Below are 21,602 nucleotides of genomic sequence, written 5' to 3'. Positions count from 1 at the left end.
CAGGACCTGACTGGGGACAGGAAGGAATCCTTCACCTTCAGATGATAGGACTGATGGCAAATGCCTTCCTCTGTGCCCTTGAGGGAGAAGGATCCGATATTGCCCATCCCTGCCAGAGAACCTCACTCTCCCAATCAACCTAGCCCTTGGGCTGGCTGTGAGGATCCCAGATGTCCTTGAGGCTGCATTCTTGCCGCCCAAGTGTCCCCACACCATTCTATCTGGCCACCTCAAGTACTGGATTCCTGGGAGGTGGGTCTGCCCCATTTTGGGGAGAAGCTATACCCTCCAGCTGTCCGAGGGAAGGAATCCTGTGTTCCTTGAGGTGGGGAGGGTCGGGGGAAGACAGTACTTGCTTAGGGATGTCTGCGCCCTGGGGAGGAATGATGTCCCTAGGGATTGACCCTCCGTGCCCCAGCTCAGAGCACCACCTGCTTGTCCCTCCACTCGCAGAACCATCCCATCACCCTTCCACCTTCGAGACCGAGACGTCCTCGGACTGGGAACCCCTGGCCGAGTCCGAGGATCGTGTCAGTCCCAGCAGGCCCCCTACCCCAGCCCCGGTGCTGGGCAAGGCCGTGGTCAAGGGCCTGCGCGACAGCCAACGTTTGCAGTGGGAAGTGAGCTTTGAGCTGGGGCCCCCCGGCCCGGAGAGGGGAGGGGCACACGAGGCCGACCTGTGGAGCGAGACCTTCCACCACCTGGCGGCCCGCGCCATCATCCGCGACTTCGAGCAGCTGGCGGAGCGCGAGAAGGAGATCGAGCAAGGTGAGCCCCACGGCCTGCGCACTCCTATCTGCCCTCCCGGAGCCCCTCCTCTCAGCCCCGCCCAATGCCCATCCCACTCTTCCCACCATGATCCGCCCCCTCCCCGCAGCCCCGCCCAATGCCCATCCCACTCCTCCCACCATGATCCGCCCCCTCCCCGCAGCCCCGCCCAATGCCCATCCCACTCTTCCCACCATGATCCGCCCCCTCCCCGCAGCCCCGCCCAATGCCCATCCCACGCTTCCCACCATGATCCGCCCCCTCCCAGCTGCCGCGTTCGGCCCCCTCCCCACAGCCCCGCCCAATGCCCCGTCGCCCTCCCGGCCCACCCACCCGGAGATCTGCTCCCTTCCCCTGGCTTCAGGTGCCATTGTCTTCCCACAGCTGCCATTGTCTATGCTCCACCTCTTCTCCCTACACTGCAGCCTCCAAGTGCCTCTCCTCTCCCCCAACCCCCCAGCCCTCCCTCCACCTCCCCCCGCCCACACACACAGCCAGGTGTTCCATCCTCTCCTGATCAGCCCCCATCCCCCAGCCGCCTTCTCCTCCCCAGGGACTCCTCCACCCCTCTCACCCCCTCCGGTGATCCGTCCTTTCCTCTCCTTCCTTCTTCCCCTCTACTACAGGTCCCCCATTCCCCCTCACTCCCCACGGCTTCCCCTTACAGCGCCCCCTGTAGGGCTCCGGAGACAGAACGATGGAGCCAGCCCTGTCCCACCTGACCCGCTCCCCTGGGACGCACCTTCTTAGGGAACCCCCCCCCCCCAAACCCAGTCGGTCCACTCCCTCACTCATCAAGGCCATTTTATTGATTTTGGATCAGCGGGGGGCCAGGCTCGAGGCTGAACAGTGCGATGACCACCACAATTCCTACCCTTACTTACGAGTGCTTGATTGACAAGGACTAGCCAGGAAGCCGACATCAATCAAATAATTATACACACAATTAATTGAGTGCATTTGTCCTAAGTGCTATTAAGAAATACAGGGATCCAAGAAATCCTATAACGGGAAGAGAGGGGAGCTAATTTAGCTCAGGAAGTGGGACAAACTTTCCTAAGATGGTGACTCCTGGGATCAGGGTGGTGCACCCTTAGAGAATAGATAGATATAGATATAAATAGAGAATAGTACTTGTTTATAGGCTCATGCTTTGTTTATACAATAATGTATTGCTTATATTTTATATTATTTGTAGTTTCGTTTAATATATAACATCATTTTCTTTCCATGAGCACCTCACCTTACAGTTTACAAAACACTTGTACACCTTTTATCTCCTTGGATCCTCACACAGACAGCCCTCTGGAGGCAGCAAGCCAGAGACTGCTCACCTGTTCCATGGAAAGGGCTTGGGCTTTGGGGTCAGACCATCTTGGATTCAGATCCATCACTGACTCGCTGTGTGACCCTGTGTTCGCCCCTCTCCCTCTCTGGTTTTCATTCTTCTCGGCAAGATTGTCCCAATGGGCCAGACCAGGGGTCCCCACCCAGTCAGGGAACCTGCAAAGTCCTGCTACAAAGTTTTTACCAGATAGCTGCAAAATGAAAATGGAAAATACAGACAACAGAAAGGTTTTGGGGTTTTTTTTTGAGATTTTATTTTTAAGTAATCCTTACACCCAACGTGGGGCTTGAACTCACAACCCGAAGATCAAGAGTCACATGCTCAGTAGACCAAACCAGACAGGCGCCCCTAGAGGATTTTTTTAATAATGCTGAAATTATTTAAGGAGTGTAACTATCTTTTTTGTCTTAAGACGTCTTAGCTCTTTGACATTAAAATGTCCTTTTAGGAAATGATGACAGAGGTTAATAATCTGGGGTGGGGGCTAAGGTCAAGCCATCCCCTCAATTTTAAGGGCTTATTTATTTATTCATTTATTTAAAGTTTATTTATTTATTTTGAGAGAAGCAGTCTGAGTGGGGGAGGGGCAGAGAGTGAGGAGAGGGGGAGAATCCCAAGCAGACTCCACGCTGCCAGCACAGAGCCCGATGAGGGGCTCAAACCCACACAGCCGAGATCATGACCTGAGCTGAGATCAAGAGTCAGACGCTTAACCAACTGAGCCACCCAGGCACCCCTGAAAGGCTTATTTAATCCCAAAGATGAGGACCACTGGTCTAGCCCTTCTTTTAGCTTCCAGAACTTCCGCGTCAAGGGGGACTTTCCGAGCCCGCACACTGACCCCCAACTTCTCCCTCTGCAGGGTCCAGCCGCCGCTACCAGGTAAACGCTGTGCACACCAGCAAGGCCTGCAACATCATCAGCAAATACACGGCCTTTGTTCCTGTGGACGTGAGCGAGAGCCGGTACCTGCCCACCGTGGTGGGGTACCCCAACTCTGGTAAGGCGGATGGGTGGCTGGGGCATGCCTGAGGAACAAGCAGTGCCCCCCTTGGCTGGCAGAGGGGAACTGAGACACAAAGGAGCATAGGCCTACCGAGAGGAGTACAAGGAATGACCTAGAAGCAAAAGGGGTCCCTGGCAGATGACTTGGTCACCATAGGGTGGGGGCACACGAGCCCCCTTCCCACTGCTCTGCAGAAGGCCATGAAACCACCCCACTCCCTTTTTCCCACCAAGTGAATATGATTTTATTGTATTTTTCCAACTGGAACAATGTGTGCTCACTGGAGAAAGTTCCAAAATACAGAAAGACCTAAAATAAATAAAAGTGCTTGGAACTGACAGTCCTCCAGAAATGAGTACTAATTACTTCCTTGGTGTGACCATCCTTCCAGACTTCTATGAATATCTACATGTAGCGAAATCAAAAGACAGATAATTTTTTCATGAATTGGATCATACCAATATGCGCTACATTTTCCAAACTATGGGTGTAGAAAATATCTTTCCACGAAGCTGAATCTATATCACCATTTTAATACCTGCAGGGTTTTCTGCTTTCATCATTGTAACAGCCAGTTAGACAGCGTCCCAAAGCACTTTACAGCAAATGACTTAATTCTCAAAACAGCGCTGCAACCCAGATGCTGTTATGAGCGCCCCCCCCCTCCACTTTACAGATGGGAAGACAGAGGCAGAGGGAGTTAAGTTACTTGCCCAAGGTCACACAGCAGGGAGGGGCAGAACCAGGCTTTGAATCCCAGCGATCTGCCTCCAGCGTGTGTTCCCTCCTGCTCCTCTCCGCCGCCTCTTAAGGTTTATCAGAACCTATTTCACCAGCCCTGTGTTATTAGACCTTCAGTTTAACCCCCTTTTGATTATGGTAAATTACGGTGCAAAAAACATCTTTATGCCCCTGTCTGGTTATCTCCTTGGGGCCAATTAACTCTCAGAAGTAAGAGTGCACATCCAAAGTTCTGCCCGTTGAAAACTGTGATGTATTGTGCAAAACTGACCCTGCCCAGAGGTTGTTCAGAAATCTCCCTTCCCCAACACTGCATGCTGCTTATCTTTCTAAACGCTGCCAGGCTCATAGACAAGGAAAGATTCTCTCTTCGGGGAAATATTCTAGGTTTTTTGTTTTTTGTTTTTTGTTTTTTTTTTTGTTTTTTTTTTTGGTGAGTTACTCTCCATAGGGGCATAAACTATATGTACTTTTTCTTTCCTATATTTCATTTTCCCATCCACTGCCAGCTCCATTTTCTTTTTTTCTCTCTTTTTTGTTTCCTTTAGCAAACCTCCTGAAAGAATGTTTGAAAACAAAATGTGCCTCTCCTCATTTCTCCTGTGCACCCCCCCACCCCACTCCCCCTGCTGTTTTTCATCTGTGGTACCAAAATAATCAATGACCCGTTCCCTCTTTCAGATGTCTCATTTCAGGTTCTGGCCAGAAGCCCAGGCTGTTCCTCCACTGGGCATTCTCATTCACGGGGCTTTTGTCATCCTGAATGACATTCAGGATGTCTCTCCCTCCCCTCCCATCTCCGACTGTCCTCCTAGTGTCTGTAGCCCACAGCCTGTAAGGTTTGGGGACCTGGCCCACGTCTTAACCCAAGTCCCCCAGCCCCTTAAGACCTGGATCAGTACCTCCCAAAGTGTGCTCCAGGAAATCAGTACCCTAGTTCCATGTGCCGTTCATGGCCATTCAGCACAAAACTAGGAAGTACTAGTTAGGAAATACATTTAGGAACCACTGGATTAAGCTCGGAACTTTTGATTGCAGAACTTGTCAGAGCCTTTTTTAGTACATTAATCTACATCAGGAGGCTCAGAGAATGGACTGCAGTTTGCATCTTCTAAACTTACCTCCCCATAGAACTCCTTGGTATTTTTTAAGACATAATTTACAGACTAGTGTTCTCCAAAAGTGGGGTTCCCCAAAACATACTCGAGGGTGCTATAGTTTCATCTGTCTTCTACCCATCCCCCATTGGCGGGGCCCTAGGACTTCAGGGGCCTTCCCTGTGGGAGAGGAACTGGGACCTCAGTCTCTGGGACAGTAAACTAAGAGAGAAGGAAAATGGGGTGTTCCTGAGAAAACCGGCCTTTTAACTAACTAGAAAACATTGCTGCTTTCTGAACGCTAGCTCAGCAATAGCATGTACCCAGCAAGGTTATTATCCCCATTTTCTAGATAAGAAAACTGAGGCACAGAGTGGTGAGCACCCCATCCAGCTGCTAAGAGATGGGGCTGAGGTTCAAATCCAGGTCATTCTGGCTCCAAAGCTCACGGTCTTGCCTTGTAAAATGTCTCTCTGCCTTTGGATAAGTGAAAGACTGAAGCCAGAATCACTCCCGCTAGCCTCGGGGGAGAGGCAAAGGACTGACACAACGGTACCCATCTGACCCCCTTCTCCTTGTCCTCGTGAAGGTGCTGCATGGCGGATGGTCAGCTCTCAGGTCCTGACCCGACAGTGGAGGGGAACCTCTGCCGGCTTCAGACGGTCCCAGACCCTCCTCGGGGACTACTCGGCGGCAGCAGGAGATGGCAAATTCCAGAACCTGAGTAAGAGCTGCCTCAGGCGTGCTCTGAAGCCTGGGCCCCGTGTCCAAGGCCGCAGAGGCCAGTCTCTGAGTCTGCGCTCTGGGTCCTCACAGGGCCTGGGTGGGGCCAGGCCTCCCGGGCTCCCCGAGGCTCAGCATGGCCCAAGCATGCCACCATCAACACAGCCTCGCGGAGCGAGCTGCGGGGCACCCGCATGCCCGCGCCATCCCTCCACGTCTCCCCCTTCACGGTTTGCCAAGCCGATGGCTGTTCTCTGACTCCAGTCTCCCGAGTCCTCCCAGGCAGCAAATGCCAAGACAGCTAACAAACCAGGGGGAAAGCCGGGAACAAAGAGGCAGTTTCATCTGGTTGGGTCCTATACCATCTGCTTCTGTCAGGATTCCCAAAGCTTCCTTTCCGCCTTCGCCTGATTTCCTTGTGCCTACAGCTCGGGTCCTTAAACATTCGTGATTCGACCCTTTTGTGACCTTGCACTAATTCACGGGATCGCTTTCACCCTGCGTGTCTTGAATGTACGTGCGTCCTTTGGTCCCTCCAAAGACAGCCTAACTGCTGCACTGGTCCTAACCCTTTCCTTTGTGCCCTCTCATGTTCAGTGAGGATGTCCTGCCTTCTTCTGTGCATGGGAAGGACGTCAGAAGTCCCACCTGACCACTAGGCCATGCACCCAGATCCTGATTGTTTTTTACCTGAGAGACTAGAAAGTCCTTACAGACATTGGTGGGTTAAAAAAGGAACAGTGTGTGAGGGGTAGAAGAGAGTGTAACTCCAGAATTAAAAAGCTCTGCCATTTCTTCAGTCCCTCAGAGCCTCCAAAACTGGGGGGAGCATGCTGTAACCCCTGAACCAAGCCGGGCTTCCAGTCTAGAGGAAATTTCTGTCTACCTTTTCATTTCTCCGTAGCTCAGTTCTTGGTGGCCCATGGCTTCCTTCAAAATCACAAATCCCTTCCTTTCTCTTTTTTTTTAATTTTATATGTTTTTAAGTTTATTTTTGAGAGAGAGAGAGAGAGAAAGAGCGTGAGCAGAAGAGGGGCGGGGGGTGGAGAGAGAGAGAGAGAGAGAGAGAGAGAGAGAGAGAGACTCCCAAGCAGGCTCCATGCTGTCAGCACAGAGCTGGATGCGGGGCTTGATCCCATGAACTGGGAGATCATGACTGGGGCCAAAATCCAGAATCAGACACTTAACTGGCTGAGCCATCAGGCGCCCCACAAATACCTTCTTTTCAGTTGACCTCTGATTCACACCCAAGTGTCTATAACTTCTACACTCTGACTCTATCCCAAGCCCTTTCCCTCCCCAAGGATGACAATGGCTGACATTTCCTGAGAACTTTCTGTGTGCTGGCCACTGTTCTAATTATCTGACACGGTTTCTCTTCCTCATTGAGAAATGAGGAAACTGAGGCTCAGAGGAGTTAAGTGACTTACTCAATATCACACAGCTGGGAGAGCCGGGACTTGAACCCAGGCAGTGTCTGGCTCCAGAGCCATGAGGCTAACTGCCATGTTGCCTCCCAGTGCCTCCGTCACTCAGGCGTTCAGTCACTGGTGCACTGTTGTGCTATTCCCGCACCCCCAGCGATAAACGGATATTCCTGGCCCTCACAGAGCCACTAATGGCCTCCTAGGGAACACAGAGGCTTTGATAAACATTTATGCATGAAGCTTTTTCCATATTTTGGAAATTCCCTTATGGTATATTGCCCATCGCTGTCCAGCCCTTGAAACAATCATAAGAATAAGCACCGTGAGTATGCATTTTGAACCAGCTATGTTCAGTTATTATCCCCATTTTACAGATGGGGAAACTGAGGCTCAGAGCCCTCTGACAAGTTAGTGCCATGTTCTCGTGCCTTTTGGAGAGCTGGCAGGAGCCCCTTCTCAGTGAGGCACAGACCTGGTGAGCGAATGCCCACCTCGCCCCCCACCCTCAGACCCCCGGGCTGCTTGCATTTCTCTGCTGGGTCTGAGCTCAGGGCTTTATTGAGCACTTACCATGGGCCAGGCACCCGGCACTGTCATCTGTGTATTGTCTCCCTTGATCCCTAAGACAACACTGCGAGGTAGATACTATTATCCTCAATTTGCGACCTCAGTTTATAAAGGAAGTAGCTTTCCCAAGGTCACACAGCTAGTCAATGGGTGAGTTGGGATTTGAACCCAGGCTTCTCTGACTCTTACGGTGGAGTGATGGTGTTATCTTTGGAAGACGAAGGACCATAAAACAGGGACGGAAACCCTGGCCTTGCTCGTCCAACTTACCCCCAGGGACTGTGAATTCTTGCCCTCGCTTTCCTTGGGGGGCAGGAGAGGTGGGGAAAGGGAGGGCCCAGGGGGCTCAGGCCTCACCGGTTCCTCTGTTGTAGATGTGGAGGAAAGCCCCAGTGCTCCCTTCAGAGACACCACATCCCCGGGCCGCGAAAAGCATGCCGCTTCGGAAGGTGAGTAGGCAGTCAGCTGACTCTCTCTTTCATTAAGATAGTGGAGTGATTGATCCTTGAGCCAGGAGAGTGTTAGCCCTACAAAGTCTTTGGTGGTTTATTTATTCCTCAAAATGCCCCTGTGTGAGATAAATAGGAGTATCCTTAATTGAAAGACATGGAAACTAAGATTCAGAGAGGTGAAGTGACTTCCCCAAGGTCACACAGCAAGTTAGTGACAACACGAGGCCTGGAATCAGACCTCCCAATTCCCAGCGGAGGGAGCATTCTAGCACCTAACTCTGTTTAGAATCCTCCAGCAATATGCCAGGGAAGGAAGCTCAGTGTCCCCACTCGGGGGTGAGGGGGGCTGATGAGAAACTGTCACTGCCCCCACGGGTAACCTTCCAGAAGATACCAGCGGCCGCCAGCCAAGGAAACTTGGAGGCCTATTTCTTATATGTGGACACACGTTTCACCCTTCCCCACACCACCTGGGTCAAAAACAGCCTAATGAGGGGCGCCTGGGTGGCTCAGTCGTTTGAGCGTCCGACTTCAGCTCAGGTCATGATCTCGTAGGCTGTGAGTTCAAGCCCTGCATCAGGCTCTGTGCTGACAGCTCAGAGCCTGGAGCCTGCTTCAGATTCTGTGTCTCCCTCTCTCTCTGCCTCTCCCCCACTCATGCTCTGTCTCTCTCTGTCTCAAAAATGAAGATAAACATTAAAAAAAATTTTTTTAATAAATAAATAAATAAAAACAGCCTAATGATCAGCGTGGATCCCTAGGGACCTAGGCAGAACCCTGCCCCGTTCTGGGTCGCTGTTTCCCAGCTGGGGAGTGAGCCATTGGACAGGGTCATCTGTCAGGTCCCAACTGTCATTCTGTGGCTCTCCAGGTCCCCTGCGCAGTCTGGCCACCAATACCCTGTCTTCCTTGAAGGCCTCAGAGAGTCTCTTTGGATCCAGGTACGTGGGATCAGCTTCCCTGGGGCCACCCCTAGCATGAAAGGCAGAAAGCAGGCCCAGCCTGACATTTAGACAAAAACGAACAATCCGAAAGGGATCCAGGAGGCTCCCTACCCAGAAATATCAACCATCTTCCCGTCATCACACAGCAGAAGCCCCCACACGTCCATGGTCTCTATGCAGGTGCAAATCCCCTGGGAGGGCTGCCCCAAGACTCTCTGACCCCCAGGGCTGAAAGGAATACATGATCAGAAGAGGGTCAGAAAAAGAATACGGGACGTTCCTTGTCCAGGCTGCCGCTAACTCACTGAATGTCTCAGGAAATGCAAACCTCCCTCCCTGGGCCTCAGTTTCCCCAGCTGTCAAATGAGGAGGTCGGAGGAAGCCATCTGTCACATTCTTTCTGGCCCTGACTTTCAGAAGCTGCTGAGTGAGCACGGGGGGAGGGGGGAGATTCCCAGAGACACCATGGGGGCAGCTACGGCCACCTGTCCCCGGTTCCCCCCACACAGGCTGAATCTGCACAAGTCCAGGCTGCTGACTCGAGCAGCCAAGGGCTTCCTGAGCAAGCCACTGACCAAGGTTCCGGAGCCAACCCCAGGGAGCCAGAACTTCGACTACATTCCGCTGGTGAGTGGCCCCAGACCCCAGACCTCAGCCCCCCACACTCCCCGAGGGGCCTTCCTGTGAGCCTCCTGCCCACCCCTCCCCCTTCACAAAGGGAAGAAAACCTACACCTTCCCACCCAAGTAGCCAACAGGGAAAGGGCCTGGGGCCTCGGAGTGTCGCTCGAATCCAGCACCAGCATCGTGAACATTCTTTGCAATCCGCTGTCTTTGCTTTAAAAATTCACAGGAATTTTGCATTCTACTCCACCACCTATGTGTGTTTATTTTTCAAGACATAAAAATAAGCCTTGGAATAGCTCACAAGTGAGTAACATTAACACCCCAGGGACACGCGATGTGTTTAGTAAGCGGCTCTGCAGACAGCCTGGCGTGCTGCGGGCAGGGTGAGGTGCCCAGGTCTGGCGGGGGCGTCTCTGAATTGAGGAACAAAGGGGCCTGGCCCCAGCATATCTGGGGATCAGAGGGTGCTGGGAGACGGACGCGGTGTGAGCTTTTCATCGCACAGCCCCAGTCCCTACACTCCCGAGGCATAGTGTCACTTTGAATTTCCAAATATCCTGAGCAGCACAGCACTGTGCTTACGGTAAGTATTTGTTGAGCCAGGCACAGTGCTAGACCCTGGGAGACAACCTTGAACTGGATGAACAGAGTCCCTAAGTTCATGGCACTAAGTGTCTTGTGGGGACACAGAACCAGGCAATCCTGAGAGGCTTAATTGGCCTGGGTACCCCTCAGGTCTCCCAAGCAGGAGGGGCAGGCTGGGGGGGGGGGGGAGGATGAACGGGCGGGCGGTGTGGACCCAGGCTTTTGCCCGGCCCGGGGCTGCACAGGCTGAAAAGTTTGAGGCCCACTGAGGGGCTCCCCCCCACACAGGTGTCTCTGCAGCTGGCCTCCGGAGCCTTCCTGCTCAACCAAGCCTTCTGCGAGGCCATCCACGTCCCCATGGAGAAGCTCAAGTGGACCTCACCCTTCACCGGCCACCGAGTGCCCCTCACCCGCCAGCCCGAGCCCAAGACCCCAAGTCCCCAGCTATGCACCGCCGGCCCCTCGGCCCGGCACCCCTCCTGTGATGGCTTCTCCCCAGAGCCTCCGGCGGGGGGCAAGCCAGGCTGGGAGACCAGGGCTGCGATCGAACACACAGGGAAGCTTTGGGCTACGGTGGTGGCACTGGCGTGGCTGGAGCACAGCTCGGCCTCCTACTTTGTAGAGTGGGAGCTGGTGGCCGCCAAAGCCAACTCGTGGCTGGAACAGCAGGAGGTGCCCGAGGGCCGCACGCGGGGCACACTCAAGGCGGCCGCCCGCCAGCTGTTCGTGCTCCTGCGGCATTGGGACGAGAATCTGGAGTTCGATATGCTTTGCTATAACCCGAATTATGTGTAGTGGGGGGTGGGGGGGTGGGAGGCGAGGGAGGGGACCATTTGGGCCTGGGTGGGGGGAGATTTTGAAGCTACAGCCAATATATTGGCTGCTAGAAAGAGCCCTGGACTGGCAGCCGGGAGGCCTGAGTTCAATCCCAACTTTGCTACCACCTAGCTGTGCAACTTTAGGCCGGCCCCTGCCCCCTATCTGGGCCTCAGTTTCCCCACCTGTAAAATAAGCGTGTGAGGTGAGGGAGGTGGACTAGATCTCTAGAAGCTCTGGAGGTTCCTTTCTGCTGGACATCCAGGGAGCCGTGGGTGGGGAGAGAGAAAATACAGTTTAAACCCAAGTTCTCCTGGAAGAGAGTCACGTAGGCAAAGCCCCCCACCCCCGCCAAATAAAAGGGTGGATGAGCGAACCCAAAGGCTGCCAGTAACCAGAACTGCGAGCCTCATCTAAGCATGAGGAGACCACCTCTGCTCGCTCCACAGTGACGGTCCAGGACCCCTAAATCCCAAAATCCCACCTACAGACCGACTGGAGAACCATCCTTCCCAACACGTTACAAAAGAGTCCGTCGGGGGCCTTTTCCCTGGGCTAGGAAGCCCTCGGTCTTTTTTAGTTTGCAGATTTACTGTGACTTCCTATCTAAGGAGAGGAGGCGGGGAAGATAAGGGGAGACCCCCTATGAGCTGAGGTGTTGAAACGAAGCTTCATTGTGGGCAAAAATAGTCCCAAAAGAATAGACATGCTGGCAGAAGTCAGAGGAGAAACCAGGCGACCCCTGAAGTCATTTGCACACTTTCCAGAATTGTGCGAGGCGAACTCAGCTTGCCCTGAGGGGCTAGAGGGACCCCCGTGTTGGCTGCACCCGGGGGCAGTTGGGACCTTCTCCAGCCACACCACTGTGGGGGAGAGGGGCCCCCTTTGCACAGAGAACCAGTGCTCAGCTGCCATACCTTTGGGGCCACCAGCTCCAGCGGGGAGGGGAGACTAATTCAAAGACAGGGAAGGCTTGAATTGTAAAGCAGACAGCCCCTGGGGACTTCCCTGTCTCGGGCCCACCTGTGACACCATGTGGTGGCGGGCCTGTGGCCGCCTCAGGTTCCCTGGGGGCTGGTCCCAGTCATCTCTGCCCCGAAGACTCCCTTGGAAGTCCACCAGCTTGAGACCCCAGGCTGAACCCACAGGCCCCCCTCCCTAAGGCCTTAATGTCTCCATCAGCCGTCCCTTCAGGCCCCATGGCCCTGGCACAAAGCCCCCTCAGGGAGGTCTGGAGGCCCCCACAGAGCAAACTGACCTGTGGAGGAAAGGAGCCATGGGCTCTGGCACAAGTCCCGGCCTCACAAAGCCTCCAGAAATGCCCGGTCTGCAGCAGGGGCTGAGGGAGACAGGGCGTCCAGCAGAATGCCCTTCGGGCATGGAGAAGAGGAGTCCCCACTGGATGTGCCCCTTGTGCAGCCCGCCCTTGAGCAGAGCTCTGCCCTGGCCTTCTGCTGAGGCTCCAAAAAGCAGGCAATCGATCTATCCCCAGGGGAGGGAAGGGGCTGGAGGCTTCATATAAAGTCCCGCCTGCTGCCCGGCCCACTGTTCTGCTTCCGAATCACCCTCTGGGGAGGAACCAAGCCGGGCAGTCACCAATACTGTGGCCACCACGACCCCAGCTGGGGCAGGGTGACCGTCTGGGGTGTTGGCTTAAAATCAGTGCCACTGAGAGGGACAAGGGTCTTAGGCTCTCGTGCCCAAGGCCTCAAGCAGGTGTAAGGACAGCGTTATCTCCCTACACACACCCCGGCCCAAAAGTAGTGGTTCTGCAGCCGGCAGCCAGCAGCCCAGCTTCAGGGTCAGGAGAGAGGAGTGTGACATCCCCCTTTGGCTCACCATGAATGGAAACAACAGTCAGGCTGAGAGTGCGCACTCCTGGCACAGGTTTGGGCAACGGCTTCCCCGTGCTGGGTGCCCTGGAGCTGGGAGGCTCCCCCGTGCTCGAACGTTCCCAGATTTTCTGCCCCTGAGATGTTTCCCTCTTAGTGACCGTGGACTTGCTCTCATTATCTGTGTGATCTTGAGCCAGTGGCGTGGGCTTCCTGGGCCTCCTCCCTCCTCTTACACAGTGAGGTTGGACTGGGCTGTCTGGCCTCGCGAGTCACCTGATTGTGGGCCTCCAGGCTCAGTGTGGACAATGAACAGGTTCGAGGTGGCCCAGTGTGGAACTGAAAGGGGTAATCGAGCACCCAGCAAGGTGGTGGGTGGACCACCCCCTTCTCCAGGGAATGTCCTCAGTTCCTACTCCTCTAGCGGCTGCTGGGGCTCCAGGCAATTTTGATGCATAAGCAAATTGCTGACCTCTGACCCCCTGGCTCTCCTGCCCAGCACCCAAAGGTGCAAAGGGACAAACTCTCATTGATTGCAAATAACCCAAGGGCTCTGAGGGACATCTGGAAAAGACATTTTTTTTAAAAAAACCTTCAGAGGTATTGAGATGGCGTGTTTCTCTAGAATCTGCCCCTAGGATTGCCAAGCAGAGAACCGAAGGGACTCACTTTAAAGAAAAGTTAAGAACGTTAGGTAATTAGCACAGGCGCTGAAGCTAAGACGGTTCCAGAAATTCTCAAGGAGGGAAACATCATCCCTGCACTTGGGATTAACTTGGATTAACCTGGATCCTTTGTTAAACTAACCCTTGCATTCTAGGTCACGGAAAGAAACGTTTGTGCCCCGCCTGGCTGGGGAATCAGGAGACTACAAATGCCTAGTGGTACTGACCAGCGAAGGCTGGACACTTCAGTGGGGAGAACGCTGAGGAGAGTGGGGGATTTCAGTGCTGGTCTAAACTCCACCAGCGTGCTCTGTGACTTCCGGCAAGTTGCTTGCTTTCTCTGGGCCCTGTTTTGTCTGTTGTAGAATGAGGAGGTCACGCTCCATCAGCATTTCCAACACTATCCCTTGGTGGATATGTGAATTAGCAATTCATGAGAAACTGTCAGGGCAGACAAATATGTTGGGGAAACACTAGGAAAACAGATCTCTTTAGGTCAAGACTGACTCAGAGTCATGAATATGTAAATATGTATTGTCAGGCTCCAATGAGGTGATTCCGAAGGTTGCTGTCCCCTGGGTTATTCAGCTGGGAACATTCTGGTGGAGATCTCCCTCAGGGGTTTGCAGACACTGATATTCAAAGAGATCCTTCTGGATGCCAGGCACACCGGGCGGCATAGTGAACATGTCGGGTGGTACTCCTGTGCTTTTGGAGCTTGGCGAGAAGTATTTGAAGAATGTCTCCTCCGTGAACCATTTCCCCACCTCTGGGGGGCGCTGTATCTTAAGCTGCCTGAGCTGCGACATCCCCGGCCTGTGGTTCTGTCACGTGCAGGTGTGGCCTCAGACTGTGCTGTCTGGGCATCATTTGCACCGAAGGCCAGCCCCTGAGCTTTCTGACACGGATGGCACGATAGAGCTGCCCGCAGCAGCGCGTGTATGGTGTAGCCAGAATGGAGGCGGCGTGGCACTCTCGCGGGAACACCTGCAGTGAGCCTCCTTGGCCAGGTGGAGCAGGGGAGTCCCCGCCACAAAAGTGTCCCGAGGAGCCAGCCTCCCGCCACACCCAGAGTCCTCCCTCAGCGGAGGAGATCAACTCTGGATCCCGGGGAAAACTGGGCCCTGCACTTAGGCAGGCCTGCACTGGATTTGAGAAGAGGCATTGGTTTCCAGCCGACGCATTTGCGGTTGCCCAGTCCTTCCCCTGCCTGTGGACAAACGACATCTACTGGCCTGTGCTGCTGTGATGGATGAATGGAGTAGCTAGTTCCAAAACTACCTGCTGGGGGTGGGGGTGGGGGTGGGGGTTTCACCTGCTCTCTAGGAAGGGAACCTTCTCTCTTTCTTGGCAGGGACTCCCGGTGAAAGGAAGCGAGGAAACGGGTCTCCCCTGATCTGTGTGACCGGCCACCCCGTTCACCTGCCCCACTACAGCCTGTGACACAGCACCTGCTGTTGCAGTATCCAAATGCTGCTGTCCCCTACTTGCGTCCTGGAGCATCCCCAAGTGGCCCCCAGACACAAACGCATCCTGTATCCTAGGGCTTTGGGAAGGGAAAGAGAAGGGCATTGCTACCAGGAACGGGTTGTGTTCACGACCCGTGGGAGATCTTTTTTTTCTTGCCACCAACTAGCAGGGACCAGGGAAATCAACAACCCCCCCTCCCCCCAACCAAACAGGCGCATTCCTCAGCCTGAGCACGCACCACAGCTCCAGTACAAAAATAACCAGGGCAGGGGCATGTGTGGCATTTTGCAGCTGGATAATCTGATCTTCAGAGATCTGTCCTAAGGTCAGGAGCTTGGCTGCATCTCCCAGCCAGGCTCCCAGCCCCCCTCCGGTGGAGCCCCCTGACCTGCGTGTTCACCCGGCCCGCAGCCTGTTGACTTTGGCCTCTCAACAGCACTGCCTCCCAGGTTACCCGCCAAAGTGGGATTTCTCCTGTTCATGCTGCAAACCTCCTTGGCTCGGAGCCAGCTGCCTTGAGCTTACAGCCGCTTCCCAAGGCAAAGCGCCTTGCCTCAATGTGGTCGAATGTGGTGACACACGCCGTGTAGTTTCACTGCCCAGGTGGCTTTGGCTCAAGTGGCATGGCCGGTGCTTGTCCCCCTCGGAGCCTTAAGTGCCTACACCGTGCTGCCCCATCCCCTTGCCTGCTCATCTGTAATGTCCCCACGGTGCCTGTGATACTTCTTGTCCTCGGAATACACGTTGCCTTTTTCCCGGTAGCCGGTCATGTCAACACTGTGGGAGTCCTGGATGTCAGCCATCTTATGTCCACCAATAATTAGCAAACCACGCTCTGGGGCTGTATGACCGTGTCTGTCTTCAAAGGAATGGCTTATTTGTAAATGGTGGCTACTGATCTCTTATAGGCATTTAGCTCATAAAAACTAATGAACCCGACGATATGGCAAAATTATACTTGTGTCTGTTCTTTTGTTCTCGAAACCGATACTGGGCTTTCAAACTCGTGGTTCAGTGCTCTGTCTGCCTTGCTTAGTATGGTCACATCTGTCTTGGTTTGGGATCCCCCTTGATCAAGTGTCCCTGTTTGCCTGGGACTGAAGTGTGGGGCAGTCTCAGGACGTGGGGCTTTCACTTTTAAAACTGGGGCAACCCTGGGGAAATCGGGACAAGTTGGTCACAGTAGTTCAGCCAGAAGAGGAGCCTGAGATAAGGATTCAGTGCAAATAGGGTAATCGTATGATCCCCGGGAAGCACACCCTTAGGCAAGTGAGGAAGTGAAATCGCAGCACAAAACACCAACAAAGGGAATGCTGTGAGCAGGTTACTACTATGAGTGTGGACTTTCATCCCACAGGGCTCTGGAAACCAAAGTACATGCCCATCTCAAAGCTCACAGAGAAGGAAGGAGTGAGCGCAGGCTCCAGCTCCACTCGGTCACTGGTTGAGGGTCACTCCCAGGCATTCTTTCCTTGGCACGTCTGGCCTGCCACGGGGGGCAGAGCTGGGCTCACTTCTGCAACTAGAGAAAGCCTCCAGTCAAAGAAGTACAGGTATTGGCCTGTGTCTAGCCCCTGTGCCCCGGAGCTGAAAACCAGCCGTGGGGATACAATGCAAGGTGCTGACAGCACCTGCTACAGTCGTTCTGCACAGCTGACATCCACGTTTCGGATTTTCCCCAGAAGCAATTAGCGATCACAAATATATTTCTTCAAAAATCATCGCCAGCCACCGTCTTGCCTGAGGGCCCATACAAACGGACCCCCAAAGCAAACCTGAGTCATCTGGAAATCCGTTAGCAGCTTACATCGTATCCTTGCATCGGTCATCCCTTTGCAGCCTCCAGGGAGGACGGTTGATTAAAACAGGAATTCCTAAGGGGCCAGAAACATGGCCGTGATGTACTAACAGCCCCTAATAGGAACAATCTGAGAAGCCAACGGGCTGAGACTACAAAAGCTAACAGAAATACTGCTCACAAGCATGGCCCTCTTGGATGACTTTCAGATGAGTAATGGGCCTTCGCTCACATAGACAAGCCCTTTCTCTGAGCCCCCAGCAGCTTCGACCTGAGGTTCCTTTAGCATCTCACTAATATGTGAGCAGGCACTACTCCATTTTGTATGAAACTTGCTTCTTTGCTTTCTTCTCCGGTTGTGCATTCTGTAAAAGCCAGTGTGTGTGTGTGTGTGTGTGTCCTGCTGGGATGGCAGTAAGGGTCTCCTAACTCCTCATGCTATGAAAACATACTCAAGAAAGCAGAAACTCAGGACCCCTGGGTTCTCTCCAGGAACTCGGTGGATGGAGACAATGAAGAGAGCCCAGTGGTTCAGGTCTCTTGGCCCCCTAAGTCCTCTGTCCTGTGGCTGCCAGTCCTCTCCAAGGCACTACTGACCCCATGGGAAACTTGAGCTCCATTAGGCTTGATTAGTCTTAATCCTGGTCTGAAATGGGGAGAACACATCACGGTGAGTCCCGGCCTAGCTCTGCCAAGCTCTCTTGTTCTGCCCCCCAGCACCAGCCACCCTCATTCTCAGCATCACCTAGAATCTCCCAACCCTAAATCCCTCCTGGAAGGATCCAGACCACCCACCCAAAGTCTAGCCACCCCACACCTGCGGTTGGAGAAAGAAAGGGACACATCCGCTTTGATATAATGAGACATGGGTAATCTGTTGGGAGATGGCCCTCTCCTAGCCTGGGGGGAGGAGGGTCCCTACATACTCAGAGCTCCTGAGCCTCCCGGTGTGATCTGGGGTGGGTGGGGGGTGGGGGTTGTCTACCATTGCTCCCTTGGCCACTCCAAGCAGAACTGACTACCCCCTCCACTACTCTTAAACTCCAAGATCTTCCAGGTCACAGATATGGACCCTCCCAGGCACTAACCGAGGTCCTATCCTTCACTCCTGGCTTCGGAATCTGGGGCTGCCGCAGAGCAGGGACCCCGGGCTGTTGGCACAAAAGCCTCGGCGCGCGGAGCCTGCAGAGCTGTTCAGGTGCCTTCCAGTAGAGGGCGCTGTGGGCGTGCCCTGCCTTCCAGACCCGGGCCCCGCAGAAACATTCCGGGAGAGAGGAGGGGCAGCAGGGGCAGGGATGGAGAGAGGCTTCAGAAGCTATTCCCGTCCCCTGTCAACAGCCTTTTTTCCCTGCTAAAAATGGGTGATTCGTGATAGCTAGGAAGCCCACTGAAAGGCTGCGCCGGTCACGTACTCACCCGTGAGTCCAGACGCTGGGCCAGCTCCCGGGAACTGGAAAGGGGACTACTTGGGCTTCCTTGCTCTGCCCATTGTTCCTCCTCTCCGCCATATTAGCAACCCTCCTTTTGCAGACTCCGCGAGAACCCACCTCCTTCGGGAAGCCTTCCCAGGTCTTCCCACAGCAGCAGCTTCTTACGGGATATTTACTAGTGTATACATATGTGTGTTCTGTCTCCCCCATCAGACAGGGGGCTCCCAACCATATTTGCAGATCTCTCCCGGGGCAAGGCTGTGTAGCTCCCATCAGACTGGAGGGTCTTTGAGGCCACAGGCCTTACGTCCTCCATCTGACCAGGGGTTGTCTCCCCCATCAGACCCTTCACTCTCTGAGGTAACTCTTGTGCACCTCCAGTGACACCTGTCTTAGGTCTCTGTCCCCAGGCAATCATCAGTCTGAAGACAGCCCTCCTCCCTCCTCCCCTAAGGGGAGATCAGAGAGCTTTGCACACTGGGTGGGAGAAAGATGGGTCTGATCAGAGGAAAGATACTATTCGGGAAAAGAACAGAAAGCAGGCAGGTGAGATCGGAAAGGATTGAAGACACCAGACTCCCTGTTTGTACCACATGTCGGCTCTGCCTCTGCAGGTTCCCCCGTTCCATCTGTGCGGTCACCCAGAATTTGGCCCTCATCACTGCATGTCACAAGCCAGGGTAACTCGTTCCAGCCCAGGGCCACATAGTGAGCCCAGCAGCCTCTGCCTGTATCCACAGGCACTGACCAGAACATTTCATGTCTCCTGTTCTGGAGGCTGGAAGTCCAAGTTCAAGGTGCTGGCAGGGCTGGCTCCTTCTGAGGACTACAAGGAAAGGGTCTGTTCCAGGCTCCTCTCCCGGCTTCCGGTGCTTCCTTGGCTTGTGGCCCTAGAACCTGTCTTCACATGGCCGTCTCTCTGTGATGTGTCTGTCTTCAAATCCCCCCCCCTTTTTTTTTAACATTTATTTATTTATTTTGAGAGAGAGCATAGGAGGGGGAGGCAGAGAGAGAGGAAGAGAGAATCTTAAACAGGCTCCATGGAGCCCCATGTGCGGCTCGATCCCACGACTGTGAGATCATGACCTAAGCCAAAATCAAGAGTCAGATGCTTAACCGACTGAGCCACCCAGGCACCCCTCCAAATTTCCCTTTAATAAGGACCTCAGTCATATTGGTGGATCAGGGCCCTCCACAATGACCTCATTTTAACTTGATTGCCTCTGGAAAGATCCTATCTCCAAATACGGTCACATTCTGAGTCCTAGGGGTTAAGAGTTCAACAAATGGATTTGGGTGGAGGGACACAATTTCACCCATAATGCCACACTCGTGGGGCTGATGTTCTAGTGGGGAGAGATGGACAAGAAACACAAAATCAAGTAAATATACATTAAGGCAAAAGGTGATAAGGCAGAAAAATGAAGCATTATTAGGGAAAGGGGAGCTCCAGGGTGGGCAGAAGGCTACTATCCCAGGGCCGTTCGAGTCCTGGGGCAGCAGAGAGCACTAGGTGACCGGGAACAAGAGCTGGAAAGAAGGCTGGGGCACACAAAACAAATCTTGCTGCCCTCCCCCACTTTGTGGTAAAACCCAGCCCCCCCATGCTGAAATAAGGAGATGAGGGGCACGGTTCACACACCCCAAAAGTCCTGCTGTGAAGGCCCAGGTCACGCCAAGCACACAGACTCTGGGCCTCAGTTTCCTCATTCAGGGAATGAGGGAGGAAGGCTGGACAAGGTTCCCTCCGACTCTGAGGCTGGTGACTTTACCATCCTGGTTCCAGACTTCAGAACATTCCAGGATGAGAGGGGTGGTGGGGATTGCCCAGAGGTTGTCAGCTCTCCTGGAGACAAGGACTCTTCCCTCGGGCCGCAAGGCCCCAGCATACAGGTGGCAGAGTCCTGTGCCACCACGCCTGGCTCAGGGGTGGAGACACGCCCTCTGGGAACCCAGAGAATGTGCAGAACAGCCACCAACCCCGCAGACCCACTGGGTGCAGTTCCAGGCCACCGCAACACTGTCCCTCAGGGCCGGAGGCCCGATGAAATTACAACCACCATCAATGAAAGGTTTGGCCCCGAGTAGTGGAAAAAGTGTGAGTTTCTGGGCCGGCCTTTCCAGCCAGCCTGTCTCCTGTCACTGGCTGGGCGATTCACCTCACCTCTCCCAGCCCTGGTGTGCCTATCTGGAAAATCACCGTCCTTCCCTTCACGGTGTTCGCAGGAAGAAAGTGTTTGTCCCTGTGCGGCTCGGAAGGGGGACCCAGGGGCCCCTGCGCAGCCCGCCCCAAGTCAACTTTTACAGAGTTGGGGGGTGGGGGGGAGAAGGGGGGGAGAAGGGCGGGAGGCGCAGGGCACAGTTCCCTTGGTTTTCTTAAGCTGCGATTCCCAGCCCGGAGAGAACTTTCAGGGTGACACCAACAAGGCTTGGGAGTTGGCAGGCCCTGTACCCACAATACCAGTAATAAAATTAAATGAATAAATGTCCCAAGCTGCCTGGGATGGGCCTGGGCTAATACAGGGAGGGGGTGGTTCCAGGCAAGAAGGGGGGCGGGGGTTAGAAGCCAGCCCGCCAGCGCCCTCTCCTGGCGGTCTCTACGGCCTCCGTGTCGCCTCTGTTCTTCCCCAGCTGTATTTGTCGCACGCCTTCATCCGCTTCTCGCTCCCACTGTTTCCCACCCCCCCCCCCAACTCTGCCTTTGTCCCCTCTTTCTAGGGGCGCCTAGCCTGGGTCTCTCTCAATCTGTTTTCCCCGCTCCCCTCCCCCCCCCCATCTGCCCAGCACCCTCCCCGCCCCCGCGCGCCCTGCCTCCAAACCCGGAGAAGCCACATCTGTCCTTAACCCAAAATCCTGCCAATTAAACCGCTCCCTCTGGCTCCCGCGGCCGCTGCTGACGTCGGGAGAACCGGGCGAGGCGAGGCCGCCGCCTACGCGGGCGGGGTGGGGGGAGGCGACGGTCCCCTCCCGGGGCCCAGCGGTCGTCCGTCTGTCCGCCCACAAGGCAGGCGAACCTCGCGAGGCCCCAGCGCCGTGCGTCCCAACCTCACTCCCGCCAGGCCCCGCGCTCGGGGTCCCCCATCCGCTCCAAAACCCCCACCTGGGTCCCCTGCACCTCCCCTCCGTCCTGATGTCCCCCATCCGTTCCGAGAGCCGCACCCGAGTCCCCCGGAACCGCCCCCTCGTGCTCGGGGTCCCCCACCTGCTCCAAGACTCGGTGTCGCTCTCCTGGCGGGAGCTCCGCGACCCCCAGCCCGCGCCCCGGCATCCCCCACCTCTCCGACTGCGCGCTCCCAGCACCCTCTGT

The 21,602-nt window shown here is 54.7% G+C and overlaps 1 protein-coding gene across 5 annotated transcripts in view; it reads left to right on the top strand.

Annotated features, from left to right (window-relative positions):
* Nucleotides 1-11,079, top strand: part of VWA5B1 (von Willebrand factor A domain containing 5B1) — a 60,110-nt gene extending 49,031 nt beyond the window's left edge. For 4 of the 5 annotated variants that reach the window (XM_058718837.1, XM_058718836.1, XM_058718838.1 and 1 more), the window contains 7 exons: nucleotides 454-768; nucleotides 2,979-3,116; nucleotides 5,550-5,684; nucleotides 8,052-8,126; nucleotides 9,001-9,070; nucleotides 9,583-9,700; nucleotides 10,573-11,079. In XM_058718837.1, coding sequence (XP_058574820.1) covers nucleotides 454-768; nucleotides 2,979-3,116; nucleotides 5,550-5,684; nucleotides 8,052-8,126; nucleotides 9,001-9,070; nucleotides 9,583-9,700; nucleotides 10,573-11,079 — 1,358 coding nt within the window. Of the gene's footprint in view, nucleotides 1-453; nucleotides 769-2,978; nucleotides 3,117-5,549; nucleotides 5,685-8,051; nucleotides 8,127-9,000; nucleotides 9,071-9,582; nucleotides 9,701-9,791; nucleotides 10,224-10,572 lie in introns of those variants that run through there. The other variant, XM_058718839.1, reaches the window with a different exon arrangement.
* Nucleotides 11,080-21,602: the final 10,523 nt, after the last annotated feature.

Source organism: Neofelis nebulosa, chromosome 2 (genome assembly GCF_028018385.1).
Source record: "Neofelis nebulosa isolate mNeoNeb1 chromosome 2, mNeoNeb1.pri, whole genome shotgun sequence".
NCBI classification, from domain to species: domain Eukaryota; kingdom Metazoa; phylum Chordata; class Mammalia; order Carnivora; family Felidae; genus Neofelis; species Neofelis nebulosa.
Note: the sequence above shows the minus strand (reverse complement) of the source record. Positions and strands in the feature narration are given on the sequence as shown.